This window comes from Oncorhynchus nerka, linkage group LG26 (assembly GCF_034236695.1).
Source record: "Oncorhynchus nerka isolate Pitt River linkage group LG26, Oner_Uvic_2.0, whole genome shotgun sequence".
Taxonomy (NCBI): Eukaryota; Metazoa; Chordata; class Actinopteri; order Salmoniformes; family Salmonidae; genus Oncorhynchus; species Oncorhynchus nerka.
The window spans coordinates 145,825-158,815 of record NC_088421.1 but is presented as its reverse complement, the minus strand read 5'-3'; the positions used below and the strand labels follow the sequence as shown (position 1 = coordinate 158,815).

The following is a 12,991-nucleotide window of genomic DNA, read 5'->3' as shown; positions in this document are numbered from 1 at the left end:
TTTCTAGCTATGCTAGGCATTAAATTGGGCATTATCAGCTCATCAGTTCAGCGCTCCAGCAGGTATATCTTTCTGGTCACCCCCAAAACCAATTCTTCCATTGGCCGCCTCTCCTTCCAGTTCTCTGCTGCCAATGACTGGAACGAACAACAAAAATCTCTGAAACTGGAAACACTTATCTGCCCCAGCACCAGCTGTCAGAGCAGTTCACAGATTACTACACCTGTACATAGCCCATCTATAATTTAGCCCAAACAATTACCTCTTCCCCTACTGTATTTATTTATTTTGCTCCTTTGCACCCCATTATTTCTATTTCTACTTTGCACATTCTTCCACTGCAAATCTACCATTCCAGTGTTTTACTTGCTATATTATATTTACTTCGTCATCATGGCCTTTTTTAGCCTTTACCTCACTTATCTCACCTCATTTGCTCACATTGTATATAGACTTATTTTTCTACTGTATTATTGACTGTATGTTTATTTTACTCCATGTGTAACTCTGTGTTGTTGTATGTGTTGAACTGCTTTGCTTTATCTTGGCCAGGTCGCAATTGTAAATGAGAACTTGTTCTCAACTTGCCTACCTGGTTAAATAAAGGTGAAATAAATAAAATAAATAAAAAATGTTGCTTCAATATATCCACATAATTGTCCTACCTCATGATGCCATCTATTTTGTGAAGTGCACCAGTCTTTCCTGAAGCTGTAAGTTGTTGGCAACACATCCGATCTAATAGTACTCGGCCTTTGACGCTTCAGTAGATCCTAACTTTAGCCATCGCACTTTTCCCTTTTGTCGGTCTTATCTCCCCTCATCAAGACATGAGGTGGACAGCTGGGCACACTCAAACAGAGTGGTGTTGTTCAGGCTATAGCTGAAGTGTCACATTTCCAGGGAGACACTTTATCACCTGGGACACAATAACTGGCGGAGGTGTTTCTGCAGACACGATGTGGTACTGTGTGGCTGTGACACATTATATGGTCTGGTCCACTACTGTTGTTCGGCGAACACCTGTCCCTGTCCCTGCTCTAGGTTGTGTGTAATAGCAGCCTTGCTTCCCCCAGAGTGCAAAGGGAGGGAAATGTAGACCAATGAGGACAAAGGATGAACGGACGTCCCCTTATGTCATTCATTCATGCTCAACAGGTTTGTTCATGCAGTAAAAACTGAATTCTGAGGCGGTACTTACAGAAAGCACAATGCACAGGCCTTCACATGATTCAATGGCCACAATTTTGCTTATCCAGGGTGCGTGTTGGAGACTTGGGACGTCTGTAAGACAATAGATTGGAAGTTTTTCCGAAACAGACACATTATGTAATGAATTAATTAATTCTACAAAGAAAAAGGGGAAAAGAATGTTGTTGTTTGATGTACCCCATAAAAAAAGGCATGTTTGCTCAGAGCTGTTTTGTCAAAACTTCTAAGAAAACTGTGCAAAAGTGTGATGAATTATTCAGCAGGGGCTATCGGTTTACTTTAGGTCGATTTCTCTGTTACCGTGGTAGAAATACATGCATTATTTACTGGTCCTGTATCTCCAAGAGTGAGGCAGTTTAGGACTGACAGTCTTTTTTAGAACTCTTCAAACTCTGACGATTACTCTCTAGTAATCCATTAGGAAAAAATACTTTGTCTAGTCTAGGCGGTTATGGTAAGCTTTGAATGAAAATAAGAAGGGGACTGCAAAGCAGCTTTCTGGACTATGTAATCTACCACTGGGTTTTCCAAAGGAGTGGACAATGTTGACACCGCTGGGCGAAGAGAAACCCCAGAAGCGGGTGAGGTTCCGCGTGGCTTCGGGGAACAGTGGTCGGGTGCTGAAGGAGATATTTAAAGATAGGGGGCCATCTGACTCGTTGGATTCAGATTGTACAAGTAGTTCGGATGCGGACCGGGCCAGTACGCCTTCCACAAGTGGAGATGCTAATGGACATGCTTTTCTACATGGGTTTCTAGGCTCCGAGTTGGATGATAGCGAGAGCGAGCGGGATGATTTGCTCATGTATGCTGGGGCCTCAAAGGACAGAGCACCGATTAGCCACAAGCGTGTCAACATCCTCAGCAAAAATGGGACTGTAAGGGGGGTCAAGAACAAAGTCAGTGCAGGTCAGGTCTTATTTGAAAACCTCCCTAATGCATGTGGGGTAAGTGATCTAGGTCACTTCAAGTATGATGAATATGTATTGTACCTTTTCAGTGTTATCATAGTTCTCATAGTTTTTACAGGTGTTTGAAGCTGGTGGACCAAAACAAAAATTACTTTAGGTTTTGGTCCACCAGCTTCAAACAGCTGTAAAAACAATATTTTGATGGTACAATCCTTCTCTACACTATTCAGTGCTTGTTTTCTCACATAAAGTGAAATTTGTAGTATTTTAGGGTAGTATTTTAGCAATCCACTAGATATTCCACTAGATAACACAGCCACAAAGTCAGAACAGCTTTCACAGTTTGACAACATTCATCAAATTAAGATCCTACATCTGTATGGTCACCTAGAGCACCATTAGGTGGTAATGGAATGAAGCCTGTGAAAGGAGTAGATGGAGAATAGATAGTGTAGTGCTGACAGCCAGGCGTAGAGAGGGATTACCTCAATGCTTACTCAGAGGTATAGTCGATACACAACACTGCAGGACTTGGTGTACTGTACACTGTAAAAAACATTCTAGTTGTTTAAACTAATTATTATTATTTACTCAACTTTTCAGTCTAAGTGTTACCTGAACTTAATTCTTAATTGGCCCAAACTTAGCTCCAACTTGAGAAGAAATTTGCTAAAATGTTGTCAACTTAAAATGTTGTGTTTGTTCAACTTGTCTTATATTTTCATTCAACTAGAAATTATTATTTGGGCATCTTAATTAAACAAGGCTGTGGAATTAGTTACACACATACAATGTTTTCAATTGACATATTTGACAGACATTGACATGCGTGATTACATTGTGCATGTTCATTTATACAGCCATTGTTTTTGGGCATGTCCTCCCTACCCTGGGATTTGTAGTCCCAATCTCTTGGTTCACGACATTCTGATCTTCCTGCTACTCAATCATGTCTGTGTCATGACCGATTTGACCTGTATTGCTACACTTTGCACTTCAAAGGAAATCTCAGCTCTATTAAAAGTGACCTCAAGAAAAACTGTTTTATTTATCACAGTGATTAAGGAGTTAAATTAAAGTAACAAGATAGACAAATGTACAGGAAACCCTAAAATTGCTGAGACTAGAGGGGTATGATGGGACTATATTCATGGCTATATTAGGTTTTGAAAGTGAGTTTTTCTCGTCTTTTTTTCTCCGCCAATACTAGGGCCGTGGCGGTCACGAAATTTCGTCACCCTGTGATTGTCAAGCAAATAACTGTTGGTCTCACGGTAATTGACCGTTAATGAACATAAACACATTTAGCGTCTCCTGGCTTCCACGCATAGCCTTTAAGCCAATGATGCAGACCTTTGGAAAATGTACATTTTAAAAAGTCGAATAAATCCATATAATGGTGTTGACCTTACAGTGAAAAGTTATTAGTTGAACAATAGGTAAGTAAAGAAATAAAACAACAGTAAAAAGACAGTGAAAAATAACAGTAGCGAGGTTCTAAAAGTAGCGAGGCTATAAAAGTGGCCGAAAAAATGTACACTTTGTAAATTATAGACACTTAATCATAGGACTGGATGGTTTAAAATACTAACGTATATTAGCTAGTTAGCTAGTTATTCTGCTCATCAAAGCCTATTGTAATAGTAAGTAAACTCGGCTGTTTACAGCTAGCGTTAGACAACTAAATAGGAGTCGTAGCTAGGCAAGACCTGAATGTCTCTCGGATTAATAAATAACTGGCTAGGACCTAAACATGTTTGCGGACAGCATAAACTATTAACGATATTGGTAACGTCAGCTAACAGGATAGCTTCTTCACTCCAGCAGCTAGCTAACGATCAGTGTTCAAACATTACTTAATCTAGCTAGCTATCTAGCTAATTTAGCTGACAATCGTTAGCTTGCTAGGTGGCTAGCTAGTACCTATGTTCAACATATACTGTTGCTAGACACAAACAGAACGATGCATAGAATGATCTGCAGAAAAGGGCACACAAGGAAACTTTTAACCAAGGTCACGTTAGCTAGCTAACATGAACAAAGTAATTTCCCAGTGACAGTTTCAACAAACAAAGCAACTACTTTTACCTCAAATAATCATTGCCTTAGCATAATAGCTAGTTAGCTATTTCAGTATGGACATTCAACACTGGTACAATAATCCAATCTCTTATGACAATGCAAAAGTGATCCTTTTCGTCTTCTTCTTCAATGGTATTATGGCGGTCCGCAATCAAACATTAGAGGCAAATGCCCTCCCTCCCATGCCTTCTGCCACACATCTAACACAATGGCTCTAATCTTACATTTGGCCTCACCTACATCTCATACTGTCTGAATTAACTTCACTTTGCATCAAGGTTCTCCAACTGGTGAATTTGAACCATGGGTGGTTTTATTTGCCCCCCAAGTTTTCAGAGCAAAAAAATTACAATAATATTTGAATCTTCATTGGACATAAAATACTATAAAAACGTGTGTGATCGTTTCCCAATGTAATCAATTTTCGAAATGATTATGTTTTTGTGAAATACTATCTGTTTCGGCTCCTTGCAGTCAATTTGCAGTGTACAAAGGATTTATAATTATAAAATGGGTTGTTTGGATCCTGGATGCTGTTTGGATGAGCAGTGTTCCAAGCCGTACTGTACTGGCCGTCACAGGCACACTATGCCTGCTAACAATTCCATCTGAATGAACAGCGCGCCTTCATAAGAATATCATCATGTTTATATTCATGTTGTTGTCAAAATCATCTCTTGTATTTTTCTCAACTAGCACATTATTTTCTCTTGCTTCTAGCCTAGCAATTTTGTTTGGTACAGTGGGGTTAATATACGCCTCCCTGTCTGCCCATCCGACCTCAGAAACAACGTTTCACTTTTTAATTTTGATCTCTGTACCAGACATAGAGTGGCTGGGCCACTCAAGGACATTCAAAAACTTGTACCGAAGCCACTCCTGCATTGTCTTGGCTGTGTGCTCAGGTTTGTTGTCCTGTTGGAAGGTGAACATTCGCCCCAGTCTGAGGTCCTAAGAGTTCTGGAGCAGGTTTTCATCAAGGATCTCTCTGTACATTGCTCTGTTCATCGTTCCCTCGATCCTGACTAGTCTCCCTGTCCCTGCCACTGAAAAATATCCTCACAGTATGATGCTGCCACCACCATGCTTTTACAGTAGAGATGGTGCCAGGTTTCCTCCAGACGTGACGCTTGGCATTCAGGCCAAAGAGTTCAATCTTGGTTTTATCAGACCAGAGAATCTTGTTTCTCATGGTCTGAGAGTCCTTTAGGTGCCATTTTGGCAAACTCCAAGCGGGCTGTCATGTGCCTTTTACTGAGGAGTGGCTTCCACATGGCCACTCTACCATAAAGGCCTGATTGGTGGAGTGCTGCAGAGCTGACTGTCCTTGTGGAAGGTTCTTCCATATCCACAGAGGATCTCTGGAGCTCTTTCAGAGTAACCTTCGGGTTCTTGGTCACCTCCCTGACCAAGGCCCTTCTTCCCCGATTGCTCAGTATGGCCAGGCAGCCAGCTCAAGGACGTGATTCCAAACTTCTTCCATTTTAGAATGATGGAGGTCACTGTGTTCTTGGGGACCTTCCATGCTATAGATATTTTTTGGTACCCTTCCCCAGATCTGTGCCTCGACACAATCCTGTCGCAGAGCTCTATGGACCCTTCCTTCGACCTCATGTCTTGGGTTTTGCTCTGACATGCACTGTCAACTGTATATAGACAGTTATGTGCCTTTCCATATCAATTTCAATCAATTGAATGTACCACAGGTGGACTCCAATCAAGTTGTAGAAACAGCTTAAGGATGATCAATGGAAACAGAATGGACCTGAGCTCAATTTCGAGTCTCATAGCAAAGGGTCTGAATACCTATGTAAATTAGGTATTTCTGTTTTCGCTTTGTCATTATGGGGTATTGTGTGTAGATTGATGAGAGTGGACTAGACTGCAAACTCTCCTTCCAGACTCACATCAAACATCTCCAATCGAAAATCAAATCAAGAGTCGGCTTTCTATTCCGCAACAAAGCCTCCTTCACTCACGCCGCCAAGCTTACCCTAGTAAAACTGACTATCCTACCGATCCTCGATTTCGGCGATGTCATCTACAAAATGGCTTCCAACACTCTACTCAGCAAACTGGATGCAGTCTATCATAGTGCCATCCGTTTTGTCACCAAAGCACCTTATACCACCCACCACTGCGACTTGTATGCTCTAGTCGGCTGGCCCTCGCTACATATTCGTCGCCAGACCCACTGGCTCCAGGTCATCTACAAGTCCATGCTAGGTAAAGCTCCGCCTTATCTCAGTTCACTGGTCACGATGGCAACACCCATCCGTAGCACACGCTCCAGCAGGTGTATCTCACTGATCATCCCTAAAGCCAACACCTCATTTGGCCGCCTCTCGTTCCAGTACTCTGCTGCCTGTGACTGGAATGAACTGCAAAAATCGCTGAAGTTGGAGACTTTTATCTCCCTCACCAACTTCAAACATCAGCTATCCGAGCAGCTAACCGATCGCTGCAGCTGTACATAGTCTATTGGTAAATAGCCCACCCATTTTCACCTACCTCATCCCCATACTGTTTTTATACTGTTTTTTTATTATATTTATTTATTTACCTTTCTGCTCTTTTGCACACCAATATCTCTACCTGTACATGACCATCTGATCATTTATCACCCCAGTGTTAATCTGCAAAATTGTATTATTCGCCTACCTCCTCATGCCTTTTGCACACATTGTATATAGACTGCCCATTTTTTTTCTACTGTGTTATTGACTTGTTAATTGCTTACTCCATGTGTAACTCTGTGTTGTCTGTTCACACTGCTATGCTTTATCTTGGCCAGGTCGCAGTTGCAAATGAGAACTTGTTCTCAACTAGCCTACCTGGTTAAATAAAGGTGAAATAAAAAAATAAAAAAATAAATAAAATAAAAAAAATGAGCTAAAACATGTATTTAATCCATTTAGAATAAGGTTTAACGTAACAAAATGTGGGAAAAGGGAAGGGGTCTGAATACTTTCCGAATGTACTGCAGTGGATGGTCTTAAACTGCAGTAAATTATGTCTGAGATTAAATTAACATGACTGGGCATTCTAACATACTGTAGGTCAAATTAGCTTTTGGATTTCCTGTCTTTTTCAGCTTCAGACAATAGCTAATATTTCATAAAAAGAGTAGCAGTAGCAGTGTGTTTGTGAGTGTAGAGTCAGTATGAATGTGCTTGATGTAGTCATTGCATGCTAGAAATATTGGGCCAAATACTAAACTTTTTACTAAATTTAATACACTACAAGTGAATTTGACCAAATACTTATGACAACTTCAAATCGAGGGACTAGATACATAAAGTGCATTTAGATCTAACTGGTAAAACAGATATGTATGAAAATACTCTTAAATAAAAGGTGAGATTCTATACTGTCACCTCATAAAACATTTGATGTAAAATCCCAAAATGCTGGATTATAGCGCCAAATTAAATGTTATAACTAATAAAATAAATACCGTCCAGTATTTATTAATACCAAATAAATACTGTAGGTAGGGGAGAGTATAAGGTTGATCACATACCGTATCTAATTTCCTTTTTGTGTGTTTTCCTTACAAGCCCGAGTTGACACTAGAATTTGGGCGGATAGTGATCTACACCACCAGCTTTCGAGTAGTAAGGACCACGTTTGAACGGTGTGAGTTGGTCCGGAAGATCTTTTCAAACCACAGGGTCAAGTTTCTGGAAAAGAATATAGCCCTGGACTGTGAGTATGGGAAGGACCTGGAAGAACGATGCAAGCGGGTGGGCGAACCTCCCTCGCTACCAGTCGTGTTCATCGATGGCCACTACCTCGGGGTCAGTGCTTTCACTTGGTCATTACAACTCATTTTCCAATTCCTGGGCTTGTGTTTATAAAACATCTCAGACTAGGAGTGTTGATTTAGAATCCGTATGGTCTTTTATATCATAATGAATAAGATGACATGTACAGAGGGACCTGATACTACATCACTCCTACACTGAGACACTTTATGAATAATGTTGACATTTGAAATGACAAACGTCCTATTATGAAACATAGCATGTTTTACTATCAAAAAAACATTGCAATCCATCTCAGTGCTTGACTTGGGTAGGAGCTCACTGCAGCTGAGTACCGGCACGTAAAATTTTCAACTGATTGAGTTCCTGCACCTCTTATAGAATTATTAGCTCAAAAGCATAAACAGTACCCACATGCAAAATTAGTACCGGCCCCTATTTCGGTCCAAGTCAAGCACAGACCCACCTTGATCCTATCGAAGTGTTATGAATATATTAGCTATGAAATGATCAAAGGTCTAGTAATGATATGATGCATCTTACACTATGATAATAACTTTGCAGGGTGCTGAGAAAATATTGGACATGAATGAATCAGGAGAACTTCAGGATCGTCTGGCCAAAATTGAGGTAATTTTTAATCAACTACCACCAAACAGATACAATATATTCAGTAATAACACTGGTAACTGCACAGTTAACAACAAATTCAATGTCATGTTTCAACTGATGCCTCTAACGCCTCAAATGACAAAAATACTCCAATATGTTTGAAATTAAATATGATTAAAATAAACATAAATGAAACACAGGATAGGAAAATAGTATTGATCATTCTGATATACCATATAGGCCTACTCGCCGACAATGATACATCAGTGAACTGACAAAAATGAATGGGCATCAATAATGGAAGCCTTGTTATTGATTCTGCATCTAATAAATTTGTTTACACACAGGTGTGAGGGTCATATCAACAATTGAGGTTGTGTTTCAAACAGAGCAAAGACACTGACAGACATACAACTGTGAAAAGGTTTTTGAAAGAGAGCAACCCGGCTCTATGTATTTTACTGGTTTGTGACTCATTGACACTGCCCCCGGTTAGAGGGGAATAAAGCAGGCCAAGAGTTACCCCCACAGGAACTTTACAGTGGCTTGCAAAAGTATTCACCCTCCTTGGCATTGTTCCTATTTTGTTGCCTTACAACCTGGAATTAAAATAGATTTTTGGGGGGGTTTGTATCATTTGATTTACTCAACATTCCTACCACTTTGAAGATCCATGGGTTCCGCTGGTGTACAGCAACCATTAAGTCATACCACAGACACTCAATTGGATTGATGTCTGGACTTTGACTTGGCCATTCCAGGACATTTAAATGTTTCCCCTTCAACATTGTTCTGCTGGAAGGTGAACCCCCGTCCCAGTCTCAAATCTCTCAAAGACAAAGGTTTCCCCCAAGAATTTCCCTGTATTTAGTGCCATCCATCATTCCTTCAATTCTGACCAGCTTCTCAGTCCCTGCCGATGAAAAACATCCCCACAGTATGATGCTGCCACCACCATGCTTCACGATGGAGATGGTGTTCTCGGGTGATGAGAGGTTTTGGGTTTGAGCCAGACATAGCGATTTCCTTGATGGTCAAAAAGCTAACTTTTTGTCTCATCTGACCAGAGTACATTCTTCCATATGTTTGGGGAGTCACCCACATGCCTTTTGGCAAACACCAAACATGTTTGCTTATTTTTTTCTTTAAGCAATGGCTTTTATCTGTAAAGCCCAGCTCTGTGGAGTGTATGGCTTAAAGTGGTCCTATGGACAGATACTCCAATCTCCGATGTGGAGCTTTGCAGCTTACTCAGGGTTATCTTTGGTCTCTTTGTTGCCTCTCTGATTAATGCCCCCTGGTCTGTGAGTTTTGGTGGGCAGCCCTCTCTTGACAGGTTTGTTGTGATGTCATATTCTTTCATTTTTTTATAATGGATTTAACTGTGCTCCGTGAGATGTTCAAAGTTTATGATATTGTTTTATAACCCAACCCTGATCTGTACTTATCCACAACTTTTCCACTCTGTTTGGAGAGCTTCTTGGTCATCATGGTGCCACTTTCTTGGTGGTGCTGCAGATTCTGGGGCCTTTCAGAACAGGTGTATATATACTGAGATCATGTGACAGATCATGTCCCACTTAAATAAAGTCCACCTGTGTGCAATCTAACTAATTATGTGACTTCTGAAGGTAATTGGTTGCATCAGATCTTATTTAGGGGCTTCATAGCAAACGGGGTGAATACATATGCACGCACCACTTTTCCCTTTTAAATGTTTTTTATTTATTTTTTAAACAAGTAATTTTTTTCAATTCACTTTACCAATTTGGACTATTTTTGTGTATGTCCATTACATGAAATAAAAATCTATTTGAATTACAGGTTGTAATGCAAAAAAATTGGAAAAACGCCAAGGGGGATGAATACATGAGACACTGTATTTGAACTCACTGAGAAAGATGGACATGGGGATGAAAAGTGGGAAAAGTTCTGTTGAAGGAAATGAAAGGCAATGAATATACTGTACATATGATATCACAAATCAAATCAAATCAAGTTTTATTTGTCACATACACATGGTTAGCAGATGTTAATGCGAGTGTAGCGAAATGCTTGTGCTTCTAGTTCCGACAATGCAGTAATAACCAACAAGTAATCTAGCTAACAATTCTAAAACTACTACCTTATAGACACAAATGTAAGGGGATAAAGAATATGTACATAAAGACATATAAATGAGTGATGGTACAGAGCGGCATAGGCAAGATACAGTAGATGGTATTGAGTGCAGTATATACATATGAGATGAGTATGTAAACAAAGTGGCATAGTTAAAGTGGCTAGTGATACATGTATTACATAAAGATGCAGTAGATGATATAGAGTACAGTATATACGTATACATATGAGATGAATAATGTAGTTTGCCCGCGGTGATGCGTTGTGCAGACCTCACTACCCTCTGGAGAGCCTTACGGTTGTGGGCGGAGCAGTTGCCGTACCAGGCGGTGATACGTTTGTGAGTGCTTTTGGTGACAAGCCGAATTTATTCAGCCTCCTGAGGTTGAAGAGGCGTTGCTGCGCCTTCTTCACGATGCTGTCTGTGTGGGTGGACCAATTCAGTTTGTCTGTGATGTGTACGCCGAGGAACTTAAAACTTACTACCCTCTCCACTACTTTTCCATCGATGTGGATAGGGGGGTGTTCCCTCTGCTGTTTCCTGAAGTCCACAATCATCTCCTTAGTTTTGTTGACGTTGAGTGTGAGGTTAATAAAGGACTGTATAAATTATATATAATCCCTGAACTAACTATTTAGAACAATATATACGTGTCACACAACACACACCATCGCACAAGTCCAGAGATATGACTGAGTTGTTGACAGGCAGAGACAGAGATGCTGCTTGAGGGAGACTGCAAGTATTGTGTGACCTGTATAGTCAAGAGGATGGGCAGATGTCCGGCCCCCTAGTAACATCCCTAGCAACGTATCGTGGCACAGGTCACACAGGTCAGGGAGAGTTTGAGAGGCATGTTTATGGTACCATCGAGACTCTCAGGCTTCAAGTGTGGGGTATGGGGAGTGGAATGTGCAGCTCAGGGTTGTGAGGTGCTGATAACAGTCACCGGCAGGGAATTTGTAACACCTTTCCTATCAGGGAAAATAACAGCAGAATACAAGGCCATGTTGACAAGCTTTCAAAGTAAAAAACCCAATTAGGCATACAACGATGCACACAAACCCTTACATACACTACAGCACTATGCTAATTAGCTTTCAATTCAGCCAGTGGCATAACTTGTGTCGTGGAATTATTGGAGCTTGTTGGAGCTTGTCAACGACCCTTCCATAGGTGATTCGTTGAGAACCCAACGAGCGGATTTGAGCCATAGCATTTTATACCAAAGTCCATCCCCCTGGATGTTCATGACAAACAACAGATGTATGGAATGGGTCACTAATAATTCACAGCAGACAGTATCGGCTGTCAAGACTGTTCTCATTGTGTAGAGGACCAGGGTCTGGCCCCCAACTCCATACTGGAGCCATCTCCCCCTGGTACCCCAGTACAGACACATTAACGCATGCTATGGAATGAGGTCTTGTTAGGCTTATCACCCAAAGACATAGTACATCTTCTGTCAGTGTTAAATCTCCCAGAGGCTCACTTTCAGTTCACACAGACACAATAGTTATAAGAACCCTCTATTCAATTGCATAAAACAGCCATTTGATGCTATTACAGTATTATAACAATTTTGCTCTCACAATGTTTTTTTGTGTGTGTGTTTTCCCCCAGAGGGTACAGCACCCCCACACGTGCCAGACCTGTGGGGGCTTTGCCTTCGTTCCGTGCCCCATGTGCCATGGTAGCAAGTTGTCAGTTTTCCGCAACTGCTTCACAGAGTCGTTCAAAGCCCTGAAGTGCACCTGGTGCAACGAGAATGGCCTGCAGCCCTGTTCCAGCTGCAGCCAATGATGACTCTAAGTGCCTGATCGAAATATCCCCTTTCCCCAAGCCCACACAATGTACGGTGTCCATAATTAGGACAGCCAGAAATACAAACAAGTCCTAGCGAGACTGAGGCTTGTCCTAATATGGACACTGTACGGAATGGACTGTGTCAGAGATAAGACTTGATTTTTCACACCATGGTTTATCCTCCATGGGAGATTGTCAATAAAATTGTGTTTTCAAGAAAATATAAGTCTTTAAATGGGTTTTATCTGTGGCACATGTACACTTAGTTGATCAATTACACAGTTTGAATTTTTCATCAGCCTGTCCTAAAATGTATCAAGCTGTGCCCCTCCCCATTTAAATGGAACCAATAAGTTGAACAGACAAATACAAGGTCAGTCTAGGACTCCACCAGGATAATCTAGGGTTGGTCATTGAGGTGTAAGACAATCACTGATATGTAACCGTGTAGTGGTGACCTGTAGTTTGTTAAATAATTA

At 41.0% G+C, this 12,991-nt stretch overlaps 1 protein-coding gene across 1 annotated transcript; it reads left to right on the top strand.

The window, feature by feature from the left end:
• Positions 1 to 1,574: 1,574 nt before the first annotated feature.
• Positions 1,575 to 12,700, top strand: LOC115124505 (glutaredoxin domain-containing cysteine-rich protein 1-like). The gene is made up of 4 exons (XM_065011068.1): positions 1,575 to 2,159; positions 7,766 to 8,005; positions 8,537 to 8,602; positions 12,330 to 12,700. Exons 1-4 carry the CDS (start codon positions 1,755 to 1,757, stop codon positions 12,507 to 12,509), a joined length of 891 nt encoding a protein of 296 aa, XP_064867140.1. The 5' UTR covers positions 1,575 to 1,754; the 3' UTR covers positions 12,510 to 12,700.
• Positions 12,701 to 12,991: the final 291 nt, after the last annotated feature.